This window comes from Tetrao urogallus (genome assembly GCF_951394365.1).
Source record: "Tetrao urogallus genome assembly, chromosome: 16".
NCBI classification, from domain to species: Eukaryota; Metazoa; Chordata; class Aves; order Galliformes; family Phasianidae; genus Tetrao; species Tetrao urogallus.
Genome location: NC_136829.1, coordinates 6,812,435 through 6,834,662, shown reverse-complemented (window position 1 = coordinate 6,834,662; position 22,228 = coordinate 6,812,435). Strand labels below are relative to the sequence as shown.

Here is a 22,228-nt window from a genome sequence, read left to right as displayed (position 1 = left end):
TGAAGTTTGGTGACGCATACTGTGTACAGGGATTTCTGATGTGTAAATGTGCTTGAAGGTGTGGGTGGTATCACTCTGACAGGTTTAGAATTCAGTGTTTATTTTTGAGTGTGTGGGCTGCTGCTAAATTGTAGCAGAAGATGGGAATCTTAAAAGAGGTAAAGTTGTTAGAGTTGGGGAGGACTGAAATTTCAGGTGGGCAGGTTTTGTTTGAAGGACAAATCCGGAAGTAAAATCAGGAGTGATCTACATAGCACAAAATTCTCTCTCTATTCCTACAAGCCTTTAGTTTTTGAGTGAGCTTTGAAAGTTGGCATCATGCAGATTTCCTGTATAAAAAATAAAGTTAGATTAGAAAGTAACTATTATGTTTGTGATTTCTCCAGCTAAGTTTCTCATGGATGTGTTTCTACTGAAGTGTTTCTCAATGAGTGGATCTGTATGGGTAGAGGCACTTAAGTATGAAAGAGAGAAAAGTGAGAGGGAGAGAACTGAGATATGAAGCCTGGGGAAAGAGGAAATATGGAAAAAGAGCCACCCAGGAGAAATACTGCTAAAAAGTGCACAAAAGAATTGGCAGCTTGTCTTGTGATGATTTTAATTGAGGCCCTTGAAATGGTGGAGTTGGAAGCCTCTGGGGGATGCACCACAGGGAGTCAATGGTGTTAAATGGTCTCACAGGGAGACTGGCGTCAGCTTTTAGTAAGACTGACATTTAAAATGTCGAGACTGATCATTGCCAGCTGAGGACATCTTTTTAGAGGTCATGTAAACTTCCTCATGTTTGGACTCTTGGGTGCTCTCCACGACTCTTTTTTGGGTTGTTTTTTCTGTCTTTCGTGTATGTTTTAAACCTTGCTCATTTTCTCCCCAAAGGATGTTCTTGGCATCTAGCTAAAGACATGTGAGCAACCCAGATATCCAGCTGTGTATTTTTTGGATAGCAAGCTCAGCAAACAAAAAAGTCATACAATGTTCTGTACAGGAGGACTTTTAGAAGCAGTCAGAACCATTTCAAATTCAATGCAACTCGTGGGTCGTCTAGGCAAAAGGCATGTTTGAACTCCAGGGCTTGAAGCACGACTCCTAAATTGTGCACGATGTAATAAATGAAGTAGTATCAAAGTTAATGCAATTTGGGGACAGTGGATGAGGGGAGGCTTACAAATTCACAGCAACAGTCTGGGTCTGAAAACACTTTCTGATTTGTTTATATGTGCTGTTTTGAAAGATAGTCACCTATATTACTCAACCCAAAAGCTCAAAAAGGGACAAGTATTTTTCATTCCCGGTAAGCTGTAGAAATTTTCTGAGTCTCATAGTAGCTTGTTAAAAGGAGGAAAACCAGATTTACAAATGCAGACTAATGCTAAACATATCTTTTTTTTTTTTTTCTATGTGCACATTAAACAAATTGAAATGGATTGACAGTTTTCTATTTTTGGGTTTCCACAGTACTATGTTCTTGTAAATTATGACTCTTGAGCAAAGAGTTGTTTCTAAATAGCTGGATGTAGTTCTTTCAGATGTGTTTCATAAAATATTCTGAATGAGAAGGGTTCCTAACTCCTATCCTGTGGAATGTTGCAAATGATGAATTAAAAGCACTTTAAACTTAGTAATGGAGGGATACAAGACACAGAACTGTTTGTAAGAGAAAGTGTATAAGGCAACTTTCATGTTCAGATTTTATCTGCTGGAAAACTCTACTAGGAAACAGTGAATCTCTTTTATCCATTATTATGGTTATAGATTCCGAAACATTCAAGCCCTGTTTGTGTGTTCATGCATCATATGTACTAATTTGGAACAGGCTTCACTTTCTCTAGTGTTTCTGTTTAACTGTATCAGCAAGGTTTCATTGGGTTTTGTAATGATTATTTCTTTAAATTGTTCCAGTGGGATGGATCCTTGGTATGATCTTCATCCTTTTGCCCTCAGTGCTACCCTCAATATTTCTAATGTAAGGAATGATATAAAATGATTTTGCCTCTGCAATGTCTCATCTTCTTGCTCTTGAGGGTCATCTGGAGTTTCACTAAGAACAGTTGCTATTTTTTTTTAGGTAATTTTTCTCAGTTCTACTCTTTTTCTTCACCAATCTCTTTCTCCTTCTAACACAACTCTGTCTCAATATCAAAACTGAGCATAAACTGGTATCATCCTATAAGACTTTTGGAGGCATGATGGTAGGTCACACTAAAGTAGGCCAAATCTGGGAAGCATCTGAAAGCCTGCAGGTTGATCAGAGGTTTGTTCATCTCAATGAACTCTGCTCAGATTCATTCTTCTAGAATGCACAGAATCCTTGTAGGTGTATGCTATGGGATAGTTTTAGGCAGGTCAGTCTGATTTTGGATAATCCTTCTGTGAAAAGAAGTATTACTTTATAAACAGGGGAAAGAAAGTAGAGTACTCAAGAAGGCCAGCTTTTGTGTAGAACGTTTCTGATTGTTTAGCAAAGTTAATATACTGTTTTCATTAACTGAATATTGATTATTCTGTGGGGTGAGCTCTTCCTTGTGTTATTTTCACTGAATAATGAAGAATACACACATTCTCCGATCTGAAATGTTCAGGGAAACAAAACCCCCATCACAGAACAGAAAGAGCTGTAAGATGTGTTAACACTTAGGCAGATCAGTCACTTCATAATTGACTGCAATTTGCAATTCTAACCAGCGATGATGTTTTGTTTTCTTTTTGCCTGCAGCTTGGTCCCGCTTAGAAAAGTGAGAAATCCTGTCTTGTCTCAGGAAACATCAAATAAATCTTCCTGCTCTATTTATTACTATTGAAAAATCTCTCAAATGGGTGTAAATGAGAAGTAGGTAGGTTAACAGGAAATGCATCAACAGGAAATACAGCACCATTATTCAGATACCATCATGAAGGGTCTGACAGAAAAATAAAGATTCTTAGATTTTGAAAAGTGACTGTTGCAGTCTTTGCTTTTATTTCCTGCACAAAATAGGCCAGATAATTTTTCCATGTGGGGAGCATGCTTTTATATTATACATTTTGATGGTTTCTGCTCCTATTTGCATACATGCCTTTGGGGTTATAATTCTGACATGCTGTTATTTATCTTGGAGGTAGTTATGGTCAGCAGGTCATTTTCAAAATAACACGCAGTTATTTCTGGACACATGTTAATTATTTCTATAGATGGATTAAGGAAATAAAAGCATATCAGAGCAACAGGTGGAAGCACTGCATCTAGCTAGTTCATATGCGATTGAATCTAAGGGAATACAGACACATCTGGACATTGGTGTCCATTCTTGGCAGCCTTTAAAGTATAGCTTCTTCCGTGTTAGTGAAAAGCAAGTGACAGCACAGCTGCCATGGTTTAATTTAGAAAACAATGTAATTAAATCTTCATTCACACTTTTACAGTGACTGCATTGCATTTGGAAAAGCTGATTTAATTCAGCTTAATGGTAGCAGGCTTGACCTGAAAAAGTTTCATTCATGCAGTGTCTAAGAACACTTTAACAAATCTTTCTGGGATGACTTTCTAGATGGAGGTAAATTTCATGCCTGCTCAAAGAGATGTTTTCAGTTAAGTGGGATGAACTGCGTTTTACAAATCTTTTTGGGTATTTGTGAATATAGACTTAATGGGCCTTTGCAAGTCGAGCAGTTTGTTGATAACGGATATCGTGCAATCTATAGTCAGTTCTGTTTTCCAGTAAGACTCAAGACAAAGATCATATTATCTAATTTACTTCCTTACATGCAGACCGTGTACAGAACCCATGGTGTTACTCTAGGTCATTCTTCCTTCCAAATAAAAAATAAATGTAAATGTTCCAGAACAGGGTGTAAATGTTTCTTGTGTGTCTGTGTATTTTTTTGAAAAGAGACGTTTTTCAGTAGGAACCTTTGAAGTAATATTAGGCCAAAGAACTTTGCACCAGTGACTGTGGTTTAGCCAAACAAACCAACCAACCAGGACAGTTTTTCAAATCCATTGGCCCTAACATATTTCAAAGACTTAGAGGTAGCTTTTGCTAGAAATAATCATAATAACCGTTTGGGGAATTAATAGCTTAGTGATCTGCTTTGGTTGCTTTGAGCTTTTGGGGATCCTCATACACTTAAATGTCTTGAGCATTAAGCTCAGTTATCTCTATGTCTGTTGAACGCACATAATAATTTGCACGTGACAGTGTCTGGGACCCAATCTGTGATTTTCACGGCTATGTTTCTAACTTGCATCTACTCTTTAGAACTCCAGTAAGGAGAGCAGCTGCAAATACTTCTAACGAAAGAGTCAGAGAGAAATACCACTATGATTTTCCAGAGAGATGGTTACTAGTGACTTACATGACTATCAGAGCTAGGGAAGTACCACTGTTCTTCTATAACGCTTTTTTAAAGCCAACAGTTGTCATACTTTCAGTGATAGCTTGCGGTGAAAAGGGAAGATTAATGGTCTTGGGAGATTCACAATATGGCTGCTTTATGGAAAAATCTCTTGGAGCTAGGGGAGATTTATCATGGTATATGAAGATTCCAAAAAATTTATAACCCAGAAAAGCACGATGTGTTTAGCTGCAATAAGAAATCGAAGACTTCCTCTTCATGAATGCATCAATCATTTCGCAGTTTAATGACATGCAGATAAAATAACAGCATTTTAGTAAGAATGTTTCGTTGTGTGCACACAAAAAAGTGAAGAGTAAATAAGATCTCTTTTCTGTTTCAGGGGTCAAATCTGACAGATATCTGCACACAGCTCTTGCTCCAAGGAACTTTGTTAAAAATCTCAGCAGGAAATATCCAGGAGAGAATGTTCTTTCTATTTGATAATCTACTGGTCTATTGCAAGAGGAAATCCAGGTGAGTTCTTCTGCCTTCATGGTTTTATAATGGGACTATTCTGAGGTTTTGTACATAGGATGTATGAGAATTTACAGAGCACTCACTTTGTTCCCCGTTGCTGTGTAAGGCTGAGTCATAGTTGTGACTTTACTCTGTTTTTGACTATTGCTATTGCTTATACTATATGAGGAGGAAATTACTATGTGATGGGATAAATATGCCAGAGATTAATGGGGTTCCCACCCTGAGAAGCACACAGTCCAAAGACAGAAGTTGATACAGTGCAGAAAAATCACTAAGTGAGTTCTTACAGCTGGAAGGCTTCCCAGAGCAGATGGATCTCCAGGAGTGATGTGAAGAAGGAGGCCTTGCCAACTTTCTTTGTGAGGTTATTCTAAGGAGAAGAGGGTGACATGAAAATTGATATAAAGCCAAGAAAGGAGAAAGAAGACTAAGGGAACATTTAGTAGATGCAGGACACAGTGGATAGAGGATGAAGATCAGTAGCCCATGTGCTCTATGAATTGTCTTGCTTTCTTCTCTTAGTAGCAATTTTTGCATCACTTTACCTTATAAAAGTTGAGCATTATTGACAGCTGCCACTTATTTTTAAAATAGCACTGGCACGGTGGATGGCAATTTTCTTCTGTTGCCATATACTGTATTTCAATTCTTAAGCTTTTCACCTCCACATTCCTAGTCTCATTCTTGTGTCCTGGTCTTTTCTGGATGATTTACCATGCATCTTCTACTGTTCAGAATCTCCTCCTGTAATATCCTTCGTCTTCTTCAGTTTATACCTCTTTACTGGTGATGGCCAACCCAGTTAGAACTTCTCAAAAACCAGAGTGTTTGATCCAAGGAAAATATTTATATTTCAAATTTTGGGTTTATTTTCTGTTTGTTTGTTCAGTAGAAATTTTGGAATCATTAAGCTGGGAAAAAAAAATCATATCAATCATGCTTATATGTTTTGTGTGAGTAACGATGAAAATATACAATATAAAAAGCAATTTGTTAGACGAAATCTACTTTAGAAATTATTAGAATGTAATATAAATATTTAACTGAAGGGAAAAAGGACACATCTTAAATAGCTTCTAATCTTATCTAACTGAAGCATTCTGACAATGGAGTAGAATCATAGTTTGGGTTGGAAGGAACCTCTAAGATCATCTCGTTCCAACCCCCGGCTGCAGGAAGGGACACCTCCCTCTACACCAGGCTGCTCACAGCCCCATCCAGCCTGGCCCTGGAGGCCTCCAACGTGGGGACATTCACAGCTCGCTGAGCAACTTGTAAGAAAGTTGAAACATTTCCTTTTGACATTCCACCAGTTTGTCAAAATCCATGCTTGTGTGTAAGACATTTCAGAAATTTGAATCTTCTAACTGAAATCTTTTATTTAAAAAAAAAAAAAAAAAATCAACTTGATACGTAATCTTTTCTTTCTTCAGAGCTCTTAAAAGCTGTCTTGCTATTTCTGTTGGTAGTTCAGGTTAGCGTAGCCCCTCCCGCTGTCCAGGCACATTTCCCGGAATGCTAAGATTCAGAAAACAAAATGTTCTACTGCCTTTTAAGCAACCCTCTGTTTTTTGTACGGGGATGTCACTGAACTACTCTGTAGTTTGGCTTAATTTTGGAGGAGGCTGCTGTAACACTTAGGTTTTCCCAAAGGATCAATATTGTTTATCTTTGTCTAATAATATAGCTTGAACTGATGAATGCCCAGAATCTGATTTCTATTAAAAAACTGAACATTTTATTAAGTCTACTGGGAATTTCCAAATGTGAAAGATAAATTTAGGAATTGCTACATGGCTTAGTTTTGGATATTTCCCCTGTCTAGCTGCTATTTATAATTAGCCCAGGATGGAAATGCATTTATTTCCAGTTGTGCTGTCATGATCATTTGAGCTGTTGCTTGATGAACAACCAAGGTGTTAGTGGAACACAGATTTGAAAGAAAAACAAACAAAGCCCTGCCTGTGTCAGTTCTCAATTTGAAATTGAATTACACGATCCTTATCTCACTTACACTACGCTAATCTTGTAGAAGTCAGTGGATTTTTTTCCTGGATCAAAAAGTGCAATCAGAACGCAGCCCTAAATCTTCAGTAGACAATCATTCCTGCAGCCATTTTACTTTGGGCATCACCTTTCTAACAACAGCACAAATTAGAAGTAGCTTTGTTGTGACCATTTTAAGATGCGTTTAGAATCAGAATCAGATTTGTGATTTTAGATCTAAGACTACAATCTCAGCTTTTGCAGAAGCTTTGGGAAGCCTGCCAACCTGATGACATAGATGTTTGGGCTTTTTTCAGAGCTGAGTATTGTTTTGTATTTTTGGTGGTATCACAGATTGCCGCTTAAATTGAATCCTGATGTTAGGAACAATATGTTTCATGTGGGCTGAGTATTTAAAGGGTTTTATTAAGGCTGCTAGGACAGCTTTTCTTTTGAGTACAACAGACATATTTAGGAAATGATCTAATAGCTCCTAGATCTCAGGCTCTGTCAGGCTGATTAGATGTTAATTTATGGTCATTACCAAAGGTATATTTGTCGCTTAAACTAGTTGTAAAAAGGAAAAATTGTTCAAAAACCAGTGGTGTTTCTCATCTCACCACAGTTATCACAGATATTTCACTCTGACAAAAATTTTCTCCCCAGCTGTTTTTTATTGCATTATTCTTTGAATTTTATGAACTCTTGGCAGGTTGCCAGTGCAATCCCTTCACTGCACAGAGTTTGGACACTTGCCATCTCAAGCAGTGATCATTTGACCAGTCATGTTTTGGTTCATATAGCAGGGTTGTTCTTAGATATTAAAGCTCAGCAGGTGTTGGTTGTGTAGTTTTAAACCTATTCTAGACATAAAAATCAGAACATAAATAGTAATGAAAAGTGCTTTCCTGAAGTTTTTTATAGGATACTTCAACAGACACTGAAAAGCTTATGGATGAGGACATAAATTCTAGTGCAAAATTGCCACAGCAGCACTTTCATGAATGCCACATGCAGAGACACTTAAGACACACGTGAAGGCCATGTGATGCCTCACTGCACGTTTCATTGTACATTTGGAATTATACACCCACCACAATTTCTTCAAAGCTGTAGGCAAGTATAACATTTTTGTAGGCAGTATTAAGGGTTATATTCCAAACTCATATGCAATTCAGGTAAGTACTCGAGAATGCAAATCTTAAAGACATCCGATCTCCAAGTAATCATGTAAAATAAGCTCTTTCTTGCTGTTCTGATGCTGTTGCAAACTTATCATTGTAAACTCACTGAGCACTTAAATCTGAGAAGTGGCTGAATGCTCCAACACACTAGACTTGATTCCTTTTTTAATAGTCACATCCCAGGTTGATTTTTGCTGTTGTTTTCTGTATCCATTGAATCCAAAAAAAGCTGTGTGTTGTAATATATGTGATGTATGTATGTAATAAACATCTTGCTTTGGTTGCTTATGCTTAGCTAACCATCTGAATCCTAATTGCAGAGTTGCTGGGAAAAAACCATCCAAACGGACAAAATCAATCAATGGATCCCTCTATATCTTCAGGGGTCGAATAAATACAGAAGTCATGGAGGTGGAGAATGTGGAAGATGGAACTGGTAAGAGAAAACTTACCATTCGTTTTTTAAAACAGAGCAAATCCAAATCTTGTGTGGGAAGTTATTACAAAAGTATTCACCCTACTCCTTTAACGAAATCTTTGGTAAGCTGTAACATCTGATGTCTTCATTCTTAGGCCAACTTATAAAGTTGAAAGACTGGTCATGCTTTCAAACATTCTTCATTCTGAAGTGACCTTTTGAAGAGCTTGTGTATCCTGAAGCTTGTCTATTTTTTCTCCTAATCCAAGTTAATTTAGTAAAAGATATTTTATCTTCTTTCCGTCCTTTATTTTCTCAGCTCTTAAGCCATTACAGCTATAATAACAGAACTTCTAGATCTTCTTCGCATTTAGAATACTACCAAATATTAGTCTTAGCATCAAATCAGTAGCATGGAATGTGGCCATGATGAAACATGGGAATGGCTGCTGCATTACTGTTCTTTTGTCCTGACACATGCTGAAAGAATGGATGGGTTCTGACTTCATCCACAAAGGCTGCACCAGCTCCTGCGACTGTTGTAATAAGTCAGGAATTAGCATTCTTTCCTTTCAACAGGTGACATTTAAAGAGTTTCCATGTTCTGAACAGCCTGCTGTATTCCCAGAAAGTTCAGAACTAATAATCCAAACAAGTGTTGTAGACTTTTTCACCAGTGCCATTCCATTTAGGATATTTTACCTCTTCTGGGGTGAAATTACAAACTATCACCTTAGGTCTGAAGCTGTAGAGAAAATGGCTTTGTGGGCAAAGTATCGTGGCAAGAAATATGAAAATGCTGGTCTACCTTGAATGGAACTTCAGTCATCAGTGTAATCCGTGTGGATTTTCTCTGCCCTGGCTCTAAACATAAAAAAAAAACTTCCAGGGCACTTCCAAATGTGAAGTTCCACTCTCCTGAAGTCACAGCGATCCTTGATCACACCCTTTCTCACATAAAAGGTGTTTATAAAAAAGCAGGGTTTTCAAGTTGAACAGCCTAGCCATAGATACTTTTAAAATACTTATATGGACAGTTAGAAAGACGGATGCATGAGGAACACCTTCAAATATGAAGCTCTCCAAATAAGAATATTTTAATAAAGGTGTCACACACTGATCTGATTAAAGAAGGCCTTCTATTCACTGCGTGCATTGTGCTTTGGGTTTTTACAGCAGATTACCACAGCAACGGCTACACAGTGACAAATGGCTGGAAGATACACAACACAGCCAAAAACAAGTGGTTTGTCTGTATGGCCAAGACTGCGGAGGACAAACAGAAATGGCTGGATGCTATAATCAAGGAAAGAGAGCAGAGAGAGAGTAAGTGGATAATGTATTTTTTTTTTTTTTAACAAACAGAATGAATTTATGTAAAAAGGAGAAATGAATATGCATGCAGAAATCTTTCTGAGAGAAAGAGAAGACTGCAGCTTTTGCTCTGTGCTTAGAGACTTAAAATCTGTCCTTAAGGACAAAGAAGCTCAAGAGATTGAAAACATACATTTCTGAATATTGTGAGATGATTTGTTTCATGGGTGCGTGTCATTAATATTTATCAATATTTTTCGTTTACAGGAGGGTCAGTTTCTGCCACAAGTTCAATGAAAGCAGAGAATCTAAATCCTTTAATGTTCTTTCCAATCCAAGCTTTTGTTTTTTTTATGTTAGAATATTTTGCAGCAGGAAAACATCTAATCTGCTAACATTGCAGTATTTCTTTATCATAAACGTGAAACATTTCTGACATACCTTATCATGTATAAGTCCCAATGCAATTTTTTTCTGATAGTAGGTATACTAACTTCCAAATGTATGGTGTGAAGGCATACTGTGAATTCAGAAAAGCTCTCTGGGGTCAACAGAAATAATCAGTTTTATTTTTTATTAAAAGAAGAATTTTAACATTCCGAACTGATGGTCTGTATTCATTGACTAGTTCTATATGTTTTAAATGAAATACATTTCTTGGCTCTTAGTTTTACCCTCAGAGTGCTAAATCATCTCTCTAAAAGATCCAGTGAGTCTTCATTTCAGAGTGAGTTTTTGCTTTATGAGGTCACTAGTGCTCTGCAGAATTTCCTGTGCATCGATTGAGATGTGTGAGAGCACATGGTGAGAGAGATGGTTTGATAAGAAGTAAAAAGACTGAACTAGAAAAACCAATCACATATTAGCAGGGGCTTGAGAATAAGGAAGGAAACTGAAATATCAGGAAGGGAAAAAAGAATTACTCCTTAATAGAAAGTTTTCCAAATCTTTCCATGCAACGTTGGGTATTCTTGAGTATTTTTTCTGATGCTTTTTGTCATACAGTTTTATGACGTGGCAGCTGATGACAGGAGCTCAGGATAAGCGTGGAAATTCTGGAGGACATTCCAGACCTATTGGAAAATCTCCTTTGGATTAGAGTAATTTTAAAATCACAGACTATCTGTGCTTAGATTAGAAAGATTGGTGAGGTTCCCGATTCTTTGTGATGAGTTGGATGGAATGTGCATTCCAGTTTGCCATTTACATCAGAGCCTGGGGAATTCAGTGATGTAAGACCAGCATGAAACATGTGCTGTTTTCTATCACAAGTTCATGTTGCAATTTAGCCTCAGCTACATGTGTCAGCATTTGCATTGAGTTGGATCACATTACTGGACAAAGAGAATGGAAGAATAATGACAATAAACCAGGGGATTTGAAGAGCCAAAACCCTTAGCCAAATATCAGACACATGAAAGAAACACTGTATTTGAAAGACAAAACTTAGCACAAGACTAGTTTCTGGAACATGCACATCCAGTGCATGTTCAAACAAATGCATTAAACATTTTTTTAAAGTTAGGAAGCATCTCCAGTGTGACATAAGAGACTGTTCATTCATTAATTTGTCAAATTCATAAAGGAACAGCATTTACACGCAGCTAGGGTGAATTATTCCTAAAGAATGTATAGTTTTCATTTTCTAGCCTTATGCTGAACACTTAAATTCTGCTCTATGTCAATCTCTGTAAAGGTTAGGCAAGTAAATCAAAAACTGATTCTGACTTCAGACTAATCCTAGAGATACCCAACCCCAGGGCTCTAGTTTGGACTCCAGAATTCTCTAGATTTGTGAGTGGATTTTTGCTGCCCCTATTGAGAAGTATCATGCTTGTGATTCGGAAACATAATTAGCAGACATTAATTCTCCTGAGTCTTGCTTCCTGCTCTATCGATTACTATTCAGTAGCCATCTTAATACACTTAGAGTTTGGTGTTTTCAACAGTATGCACGTCATGAACTTGTCTGAAAAGCACGAGGCCCAGATGTACCCTTCCCACTGAAAGATTCAAACATACGGTTTCACATCCCCAGCTGAATCTGCTTCAGTTCTGGACCTACACAAAACAGTCTAAATCCAGTCCATAATTTAAATACATGCAGATGGATGCTTGGGAAAATTCTTGAAAAAATATACCCCGAAAGCAAAATGACTAATTCCAGCTATGAGAGACAAAGCATCCGCAGCAGCAAAATAACTATTCTCATGTGCTGTCCTAAAGCAATTTGCCCTTTATTTCTAGGTGAAACACATTTTCCAAGCTTTTTTGACAAGTCTGTAAAGATGAGTGTCAGAAAATGCCAGTTATGATGACAGTTGTTGCAACACAGAAATCCGTTCTTTTCAGAGATCTTCTCCCTCACTGTGGCAATTTTCAAGTTAACATGTGCTATGAGGAAATTTGTACAAAGTGGAAATGAAAATTTCCTTATATTCAATATATGTCATGTCTTAAAACATTCAGCATTTCTTTCATTTACTGGATAATATGATTTTCAGGCTGTATTTTTAGCCTAGGGATATTAATAAACAGGCAAATTAAGAAAAGATGAGAAAATAATGTTCCCATCTACCTTTGACTTATTTAAGGATGTGAATTTGATATCAGTAGTTTTGTATTTTTGACTTCAAGTAATAGAACACTCAAAAAAATGATCTACTCTGCCAAGCATTTAGCTGCATTGAACAAGTCTTGTGACGGCAGTTATTCCAGGGTCAAAGATGAAGTTGCCGCAGTTTCTGGGGATATATGTTTTATCTCTCATTATTTGGAACTTTGCCACGTTCTGTAAACTGTTCTACTTTCTGTGCTGTGATGAATCCATAAGTTTAAAGTTATTTTTAAAAATGGAAAAAAAAGGTCCCAGATGCTACTCTCATAAACGACAGCTTTTTGTTCAGGTCTGTAAGTGGTTCAGTTTCCCCTTAATCTGGAAAACAAGTGTCTACCACTTTGGCCTCTGCTTTTATCATCGGGGAAACACTCTACCTGATGATTTGCATCTGAAGGAATTTCTGCTTTGTATTCCAGGTTTGAAACTGGGGATGGAGAGGGATGCATACGTCATGATTGCAGAAAAAGGAGAGAAGCTGTACCAAATGATGATGAGCAAGAAAGTGAACCTTATCAAAGACAGGAGGAGAAAATTAAGTACTGTTCCCAAGTGCTTTCTTGGCAAGTAAGTAGCATTCAAACAAAAAAGGCACTTTCATGCTAATTAAAAGAATTAGTTGTGGATTTTCTGTGGATGGCATTGTAAGGGTAGATCAGATGTGCTTTGATAGAGCTTGATTGAAAAGGCAGTAAAAGCCTTAATTTCTGTTTTATGCCATGAACAAGCTGTACAGTGACAGCTCATTCTATTGTATAGCAGTAACACATAACAGCTGTTTCAAATTGGCCAAAGTAGTAAGAAAAAACACCTGAACTCCCACAAGTACGGGGCTTTTAGTGGCCTAACCTGTATCCTCTTTTGTATACAAGCAGTTGCAGACCAGGTCATATTTAAATTTAGCAGAATCAATCCCGTTTCAGAGCTGAATGTCCTGTTTGACAGTGTAAGAGACACAAATAAAATTCATCAAGAAACCTGATGTATTTGTTAAAAGATTTACTGTCTGGAAAATATTCCTCTTTCATTCAGGCTAAGTATTGCAAATAATTCTCAAGTATGTCGTGCATGAGGCATTGGAAGAGAGACCCATGAATGACTCAGATCAGTGATCAGAAATGGCAGCACTGGGGCTGTTGTAGGGAAGTGTCCTGTATGGCACAGAGAGATGCATCAGTTGACCTGAGAAGACTTTTCTGCCTCAGCTGTTTATGATTGAAATAATCAGCTGAGCGAGGAAAACAAATTCCGAATAGCTGATTATCCATGAATTTCCCTCCCTGTGGTCTCTGTAACGGCATTTTGTAGGCATTATTACTTGTGTACAGGATGTGGAAATCATGCACTGTCTTTCTGCCTAGAAGGCAGTTAGTAATATAAGCTGCTAATAATTTTGCTATCAAAACCTCCTTGCTTCTCAAGATTTTGTTCTTCTTTTCTACTCTTTATTCTTTTCTTCTCCTTCAGTTATCTTTCAAATTGAAACGTCTAAGCTGTGACTTGGAGGCACGATCCAGCATTTCCCAGTTTCCAAATAACAAGATGTCCCAGATCAGAAGTTGTTCTGATACATACAAATCTGTTGTGGATTTCCTGACTTTTTTCATAGTCTGAGCTACCACATTTCTTTTAAAATGTCTTCTTACATGCCCCACTACCTTTCCTGCCCATCACCCTCAGTTTACTTGGTAGTCATCTGAGACTCTGCTAGTGAGGGCTTGACGCTGCTTTGCCAATATCTGAAGCCAAACTGAGATACCTACAGGTATTCTGGCCTCTGACCACAGCATTATTTCTGCTAATGTTCCATGCTACTCTATTAAAAAAAAATAATCTGCTGATGTTTTCTTAAGCTGCGTGTTGATACTGTTCTGGACAACTTACTTAAGTGCGACTCAATCACTGCAATCCAGTCATGACTTGCAGACGTTTCATATCATTCCAGGGGCTTCCCCTGAGCAATTTGTTTTGGCTGGGACCTATTTATTTTTTTCAGCTATTCCTGCCTAAGGGAGAAACTAAGAACAGTGCTGAGATGTACTTAGTGGTTTTCTGGTAAATGCAGTTGAGAGTAACAGTAAGGCCGCAGAAGCAGTTTTTCTCTTGGCCTTTGGATATTAGAGATAGCATCTAATAATTCAAGAAATAAAATGTGGTTGTACTGGAAAATAGAGTATGAACTATTATTAATAACTTTAGAAATACCACATGCATTTACTTATAAAGCTGTTTATTTTCTGGAGCATAAATCTATTTTCCTAACCACTCTTCAGGTGTGCTGGCATTCAGGCATGTAAATAGTGATACAATCCACAAGCTGAGTGTTGGTGCCAATACGTGTAAATCTTATGCTTGCTGTGCTTCATTTCAGCACTGCACTAAACTGATTGCAAACCCTTGACTGTGTTGTACTTGTAATAGAGAGGATCTGTTAACCTCAGGAGATTCCAGACATATCTGATAATATTGCACAAAACTGGATGGGCTGGATTTTCATATGTTTCTTGTATGTATTTCTTGAGTAGAAATCCAGCTATTTTCAGTCCCTTAATTTCAGAGATATTAGCTGGGAGGTGGCATCCTAGCTAGTATGCCAAATGAGAACTCAGCAGGGCAGTGCTGGGCAGTAGAGATGCTCTCAGTTATACCGAGATCTACTTAGAATGAGATTGGGAAACAAATCAAATTTTGCCAGAAATTTTTTGAATGGATTTCTTTTAGCAAGTCTCATATCCCAGAGAAAAACAACAGCCCTCTTGGAGTATTTCTGGGCCATGCACTTTGCAGTGTTTATAAAATTTTCAGGCAAATGATTATTGATTTTACTTATGAGTCAAATGCCATGGAAGTCTTAAAATGGCTTTTAAGAAAGCTATCCCGTAGCAATGAAACTTCAGAGCATTGAGAATAGTATTCATTTATTTTGCTTTTTCAGCTCTCCGTTTCAAGCTTTAAGATGACTGCCTTACATTTAGAATCCCAATGAACTCTAGGGACACAGTTCCAAATGAAAGTTGTAGGAAAGCTAAGAGGTCATCAGTGTTCTGCTTCAGTTTTGGGCAGTGGTTTAAGTGTTACAAACTGTCACGGATGCATTGCATTTGATGGAAAATATATAGCAACCTGGGCATCTACCCTGGGTGCTTGATGTGATTACTGTCATTGGCCAGTACGTCTGGCTGGAGCACTCCAGAGAGTCTATGCTTTGTGTTCCCAGTAATTGATGCAGAGGATTGTTCTTTCTTCTCCATTTCCTTATGAGATACGGAGCCTGACTCAACTCTACAGTAGTCTGGCTTTTAGGAGTTTTAGGAGTTTTAATGAAGTCTGCTGTTTTCCATGGGATTCCCCTGATGTAGTTGAACAGATTGTGCTGCTTTTTCTACATTATGAAAGATATAGAGTAGGACCTCAGCAAACTCAGATTTTTGTTACTGAAATTGTTGTTGTTATTGTAAAGACAAAATGTAAATGCTACCTACAGCTTAGATGAGTCAGCTCTGATAAACATGAAGACTAAAAATGCTTCATGTAGAGCCCACAGTTGGAGGCATGGATGCTGATTTTGATAAGCAGCAACCCTCTGCATATTGGCAAGCACCCAAGTGGTTTATTGAACGTAGATTTCCCATATGTTGTTCTACTTTTATATGTTCCTTTTGTTATTATATTTTTAATTTAATGCATTTCTTGCTTAATTACTAATTAACCTGGGAAACTCAGGTCCCCTAGGGCTTTGGCAGGACTTGCAATATCCGTTTTTCTGTACTTAACTGTTTCTAATTGAGTAATATCCTACCTATCCATTTCTGGCCCTTATTCTGCCCATATGGGCAGCTCTGCCCCTCAACAGAGAGAGGTTTTATTTCATGCTGTGTATGCAGACAGACTTAGCACTTCTTGTCTGTAAATTAGAAGCACCTTTTATGTATCTCCAAGGCACCAGCTTTAGTAAATGACCTTAAATTAAACTGTTAGGGGGGGGGTTGGTTGTTCTGTTCTGCGCTTGAATTCAGTGAGTTCGAATCTTCTGTCCTAAGTCCTACTGTGATTTCATTGAAAGCCTACACAATTACATGATTAAGGGAGAAAAAAAACAGAGCCAGTGAAGAAAGGTGAGCATATATAATTAAATCAGACAGTGAACACAGCTTGGAGAGAGAGCTTGGACTGGAGTTGCTGCTTTCTGTGCAACTTTTTGTTTCTAAGGTCATCGTGGCTCAATAAAGTAAGGATCTGCAGCAGTTTTATAGACTCTGATAGGCCTTCTTCCCTTTTGTGTAGGTGTTAATTAGGATGATCTAAGGGGAGTGGTGGGAAAAGTCACGAATAGGAGATCTGGATCTTCTGCAGATATTTATTCCAGAAATGTATGAAATTAAGTCACAGAGAACTATCAGTCTTCACAACAATTTTCACATTTGCTTCAAAGACAGTGTTGCCTGTGGTTGACTGATGACTTGCAGAGGCTCGTGTCTGCTTATATTCAGAGAGAAAAAGAAAATTGTTTCTGTTCTGTTTTCCTTTTCAGTGAGTTTGTATCATGGCTCACAGACATTGGAGAGATAAGCAAACCAGAGGAAGGGGTCAACCTGGGACAGGCGCTGTTGGAAAATGGAATTATTCATCATGGTAAGTGCTCTGTGCCATAAAGAGATGCCAGATTTCAGCAATGCCTTGGGAATGAGGGTGAACAGTTGACTGTGGCTGTTCACATGATGTTCAAATGCTCTTCTGTATCATACCCGGCAAATCCTCAGTGGTTAGTGACTTTTAGAATTAATGGCAGCGGGCAAATCTAAATCATGAAAACTGAATATGTATAGTTGCACTGTCAGTGAGACTTGCTATTCATGACTGCTTACCCTGCCGTAATTTCATACTCTGACCCTTTCAGCACCATTCTTTTTGTCTGAACACAAATTTATAGCTCGGAGGAAATTGTGCTGTTACATCCACTGCATCTCTTACTGAAATACACCAAACAAGATGCATCTGATTTGGTTTTAATGTTACCTCTGGTTAGAGTTACTAGCTGTTACTGTCTCCAATGACAGTTATTGCTAGACATTAGAAGGTATTTGCTGTGCTTGATTTAGTTAAGAAAATATCCCTTGAAATTTTGATAAATAACTAGAGAAGAACGTTTCTCATTATGCACCCCTTAACATAGCAAGAACTTAAAACTTAAGCACCATAATTAAGCAGTTACCCCTACTCTACATCATACAATGTCTTTTATCTTTTGTTTTCACTTGGCGTAACGTTACTGTCAGATGAAAACTGCTGATCTTTCAGCCTGCCTGGAAAGCAGGGCCAGAGAAGATTGCTAAGTGGCAAAGTGTTGTTCTCCATTCCTTTGTGTTTCTGTTTATTCTGTTTTTTTTTTTTTCTTTCTCTGGGCCTGGTAATATGTAAGTATTGGTACCTACAACACACAGCAGAACTGACTGGAATCTCATCTTCTGGGCACAAGAGATATTTTCTACAGAGTTGAATGTCAACTGGCTTTAGAAATACAAAATCCAGAGTGAGATTCCACCACACACAAACATATATGCACTTGATTCTGCGTATTTTGGTTTATTCTGTGAAATTAAGGAAAAACATCACCATGAGCAGAAATCTTCATGACATATTCATGGGCCAAGTTGTCCTACATTATGAGGAAAAATGTTTAGAATTTCTAGCTTCTGCCTTCTAAAAAACTGTCCTATGTGCTTTGCAAGGGGCAGACTAAATCTCAAACTGAATCCTAGTACTTCTGAGTTGGACTAACAGTGCAGTCAGTTGTTTCAGGTTAATCAAACTGCCTAAGGTGCACCTTAAATAGTATTTTTTCTCAGTTCATCAAGTGTTGTGCTTGTACTGTGAAATACTGCATCCAAAATGCTAAAGGACAGGCCAGCACAAAGATCTGGCCATGGCAAAGGCAGGAAAGATTGCAGTGACTGAGCTACACCAGCTCACCTGCTGTCTGCTTAGATTACTGTTCTCTAGATCACCCCCTTTGTACATAGTTGTTACGGTCTCCATTATATTAAGTTGTGAACAATGGCACATTTACACTGGATATTGTACTGTCTAGAAGATACTTCATAGCTTACTTTGAATTTGAACAATCTTTGGCACTTTATAGTTATCACTTACTTATGAATCAGGGTAACAGATAATTTCTACCAATTATTAAATTATAATCTTTTTGTGAGGGTTTCCCTCTTTTGCGTCCCATATGGTTTGATATGACTTCAATCCTCTTCTGATTTAGCTTGTTGGATAAATGTGTTTGAAACTGTATATGTTTTTTGACTCTTCTGACATTAGCCAATGCACCTTTTAAAAATGTTGTCACACAAAAATTTTGTGCTTGTCTTTAAAGCCTGTTAGCATAAAGTATGACCAAATAACTTTAACTGCCCATAGCATAGTTCTTCTGAGTGAAGAATTGCAATTCTGGGTCTCTCAGAAGTGCTATTTAAATTTTAGGAGAAACTCACAATTAAATTCAAGAATCCTGGTAGAAGAATACTTCTAACAGCTGTAGTTTGTCCCACCAGAATACTCTCTGCGTTTGGAACTGCAGAGCTTTAGGCAGCTGCAAAATGGCTTTAATGCTGTGATAACTGTTGTAGGAATTTGCAGGCACTTTGTTCAAAATTCATCAAAAAACATCAGACGACCCCGATTACCTTTACTGGGACCATTTCCAGTGCCTTACAGAAATTGAATCTTATGCAAAAGGAAGAAATGTTGATTTTATAAAGTTGCTTTTGTTGGTGGAGCTATTCAGAAGTGCACATAAGCATCTATATGTAAACAAGACATCTTAAATGTAGAAGGACCAGCTGGCCTATGAACAACATGATGGGGGAAAAATACTGATTTTAATTATCATACTGATGTTTTAGTTTCAGATAAGCACCAGTTTAAGAATGAGCAGGTGATGTACAGATTTCGCTATGATGATGGAACATATAAGCCAAGAAGTGAGTTGGAAGACATCATGTCCAAGGTTTGTGTTACAGTGCTTACTTGAAAACTAGCGATTTGCAAAAGAACCTTCAAAAGAGTTTCCTCTGCCTCTGAATGTCAGTGTCACGTTGTGTTGGAGATCCCTAGTATTGTTTACCTTCATTCTGTTCAGTTAACTGTGCTAATGTCAAAGGAGACATTCACTCTAGGGAGAGGAAGCAGAGGTTAGCCATAAATAACAATAAAGTTGTCACCGCAATCAAGACTGCTGATTAAAATTCTACTACATTGTAACAAAAGGTCTTAGGAGAAAATAGTATGCCATAATGCAAAATGTCTGTTGAAAATCCGAGCAGTATGATTCAGGGAGTCAGAAGCCATCAGTATTTAACTGCATTTCCTGATAAATACATGTCAGATGAGTTCTGATGACCCATATCTGCCCATAAACCTTTTTAATGCATTTCATTTCTTCTTATGGAAATGAGATAATGGGTTAATTGGGAAGAAAGATTAATGGAGAAGACGTTGGAACGGAGTTGGTTGGAGATTAAAGGGCAGATTTTTGGGGTTCTGAATGCTGGGAAAGAAGAAAATAGTTTGTCAGAGTATAAGGGATTTGTTTTGTAAAACAGTTAATCAGTAGATAATTCTAGCTGAGCAGAGACATCAGTGTCCAGGTTTTTCTAGCTCTACTCGTCAGCATTTTATTTGTAAAAGAAAAAAATGGTAATAACATCCATCTATCTTTCCCTCTTCAGGGTGTTCGACTCTACTGCCGACTACACTGCCTGTACACTCCTGTGGTAAAGTAAGTTCACCCTCATATTGTATTGAAATCCTTCTCGGGATAAACTGGAATAAGCATTTTTGTTGCTCTTTTATCAATGTGCTATTTATGTAATAGAATCTCAGCTGGAGAATCTTCTCGTGTCAGAATTAATTTGTGTTAGTAACAGCTCGTGTCTGTGCATGACTGGTACAAAATTGCAGAATCTCAGAAGTTTTAGAATCCATCTGGGTAGACTTAACTTTTTCAGCCTGTGTTCAGGCTTTCCTACTGATCCTTCCTTTCACCTCAGTGTTACAAAACTGAGTTCCCCAGGCTTTTATCTTTTCATGTCTTATTCATGTCTTTTTGCTTGACAAGCCTAATGTTTCAGGAGCTAACTTTTATCTAGCAAGTAGTTGTGCAAACCCCTTTTTACTTTTTGATCTATCGTTTGACCTCTGTTTTATTTGGCATTTTCAGAGTGCTGATCCCTGCAATCCTGTTAGCAGGACGGGAAAGATCTACTTTCTGTGTTGCAACATTCCTAAATCATAGGAAAATGACTTAGCATAGGTAGTGCATGAACCACGAGGATCTGGAGGAATCACAATTCACAATTCAATTATTTTGTGGAGAGCCTTGAAATATGATTTTGCTTAGCTCTTTCCCTGGCAACTTGGGAGTTTATATATAGCCTTTGTCTTTATAATTTTCTTTAAGTGAAGTCTAACGCTGGTGTATTTCAAGGAGAAGATGATGTACCTCACTTGCAGCAAAGCAAGCTTTGGGAGGATAACATATAAAAAGGAAAATGTTTCAGACAAGTGTTACACATAAAAAGGGTTCTGACTATGTCTCTGATCTAATTCATGGGAATTTGTGAGAGGAAGAAAATGTGATCTCTGTTTACAGATTTGATGAACAATACTTTGGTTCATAGATAAGAAACAGCTTGTGAGGAACACTGTATTCCTCTGCCTTCTGTGAAGCAGCCAGGTTCTGCCAAAATTTTGATGGTTCCCACATCTGTTTGACTACTCACCTGCAGATGATGGTTCTGAACAGTGTTTTGTGGTACAAGCTCACTTCTTGTTCAGGTTAGGTTGAAAAAGAGGAAATAATCAGTGAAATATGGATCATGATAAGCCTTTAAGTACTAGAACTGAAAGGCTGGGTGGGCCTGGGATCCTAATGCCAACTTATTCAAAGCTGTAGCCCAGGTCAGTATCTGTATGAAAATGTTGAGAGTTGCCACTCACAATCTGGAAACCTGTACTCATTTATACTGAGCATTTTAATGTTTTCCTTTATTGTTCTGACATTTCAAAAGCATATTTTCTCAAGATAAGATTGTATGAACAGAAAACTGCCTGGAAAACTCCTACAGTTTTGTGCTGGGTTTAGCACATTACTGGAAGACAACGTGAAAAATGTGTGTAAGCACTATGAGGAAAGTTTTTGTTCTGAGAGCACATTTCTGGAAATGCTGTCACGTTGTTTGTTTGTTTTTGCTTTTTTTTCCCCCCCAAAGTTGTGAGAACCCCATTTCTGATTTCTCACACCCTGCATTCTATTTTTCAGTTGCATTTACTTATAAAAGGAAACTGAATGTATTTTTATCTGTAGGCAATTAGTAAAAGGAAAAGTTGAGTGGGATGAATTTCAGATGGTGGTTTGATATCATATTTTTAGAGAAAAAGGAAATATAAAATTATGTGGTACTAATGAAGAGGTTGATTTGACACAAAGACTTAAGACTTCCCTTGAGTTGCCATTACAGATATAAATAGACTGTGAAATGGTCCCAGTGGCCATGAAAGTTTCATTCTTTAGTTATGCCTGATTTTCCCTGAATTCTCTTTTTTAGAGACCGTGATTATCACCTAAAGACCTACAAATCAGTAATACCTGCAAGTAAGCTGGTGGACTGGCTTATTGCACAGGTACGGATTTTTTTAAGACGTTGCTGTCTTTGAGAAGTAGCTTAATTTTTCAGTTCCATTTAAAAGTAAATATAACACATTTCTCTAGAGGGCATTTTAATATAATTGAATATATTCAATTTCTTTGAATTTACACTCATTTTATTGCTCATGTGGTCAAAGCTTGTT

At 37.6% G+C, this 22,228-nt stretch overlaps 1 protein-coding gene across 1 annotated transcript in view; it reads left to right on the top strand.

Moving 5' to 3' along the window:
- The window catches only part of PREX1 (phosphatidylinositol-3,4,5-trisphosphate dependent Rac exchange factor 1), a gene marked incomplete at both ends in the record, with an annotated part of 144,915 nt that overhangs the window by 87,173 nt on the left and 35,514 nt on the right, over positions 1-22,228 (top strand). Inside the window, 8 exons of the mRNA XM_079543293.1 lie at positions 4,715-4,848; positions 8,345-8,460; positions 9,619-9,768; positions 12,793-12,940; positions 16,905-17,005; positions 19,282-19,385; positions 20,107-20,156; positions 21,985-22,060. Coding sequence (XP_079399419.1) covers positions 4,715-4,848; positions 8,345-8,460; positions 9,619-9,768; positions 12,793-12,940; positions 16,905-17,005; positions 19,282-19,385; positions 20,107-20,156; positions 21,985-22,060 — 879 coding nt within the window. The remainder of the gene's footprint in view (positions 1-4,714; positions 4,849-8,344; positions 8,461-9,618; positions 9,769-12,792; positions 12,941-16,904; positions 17,006-19,281; positions 19,386-20,106; positions 20,157-21,984; positions 22,061-22,228) is intronic.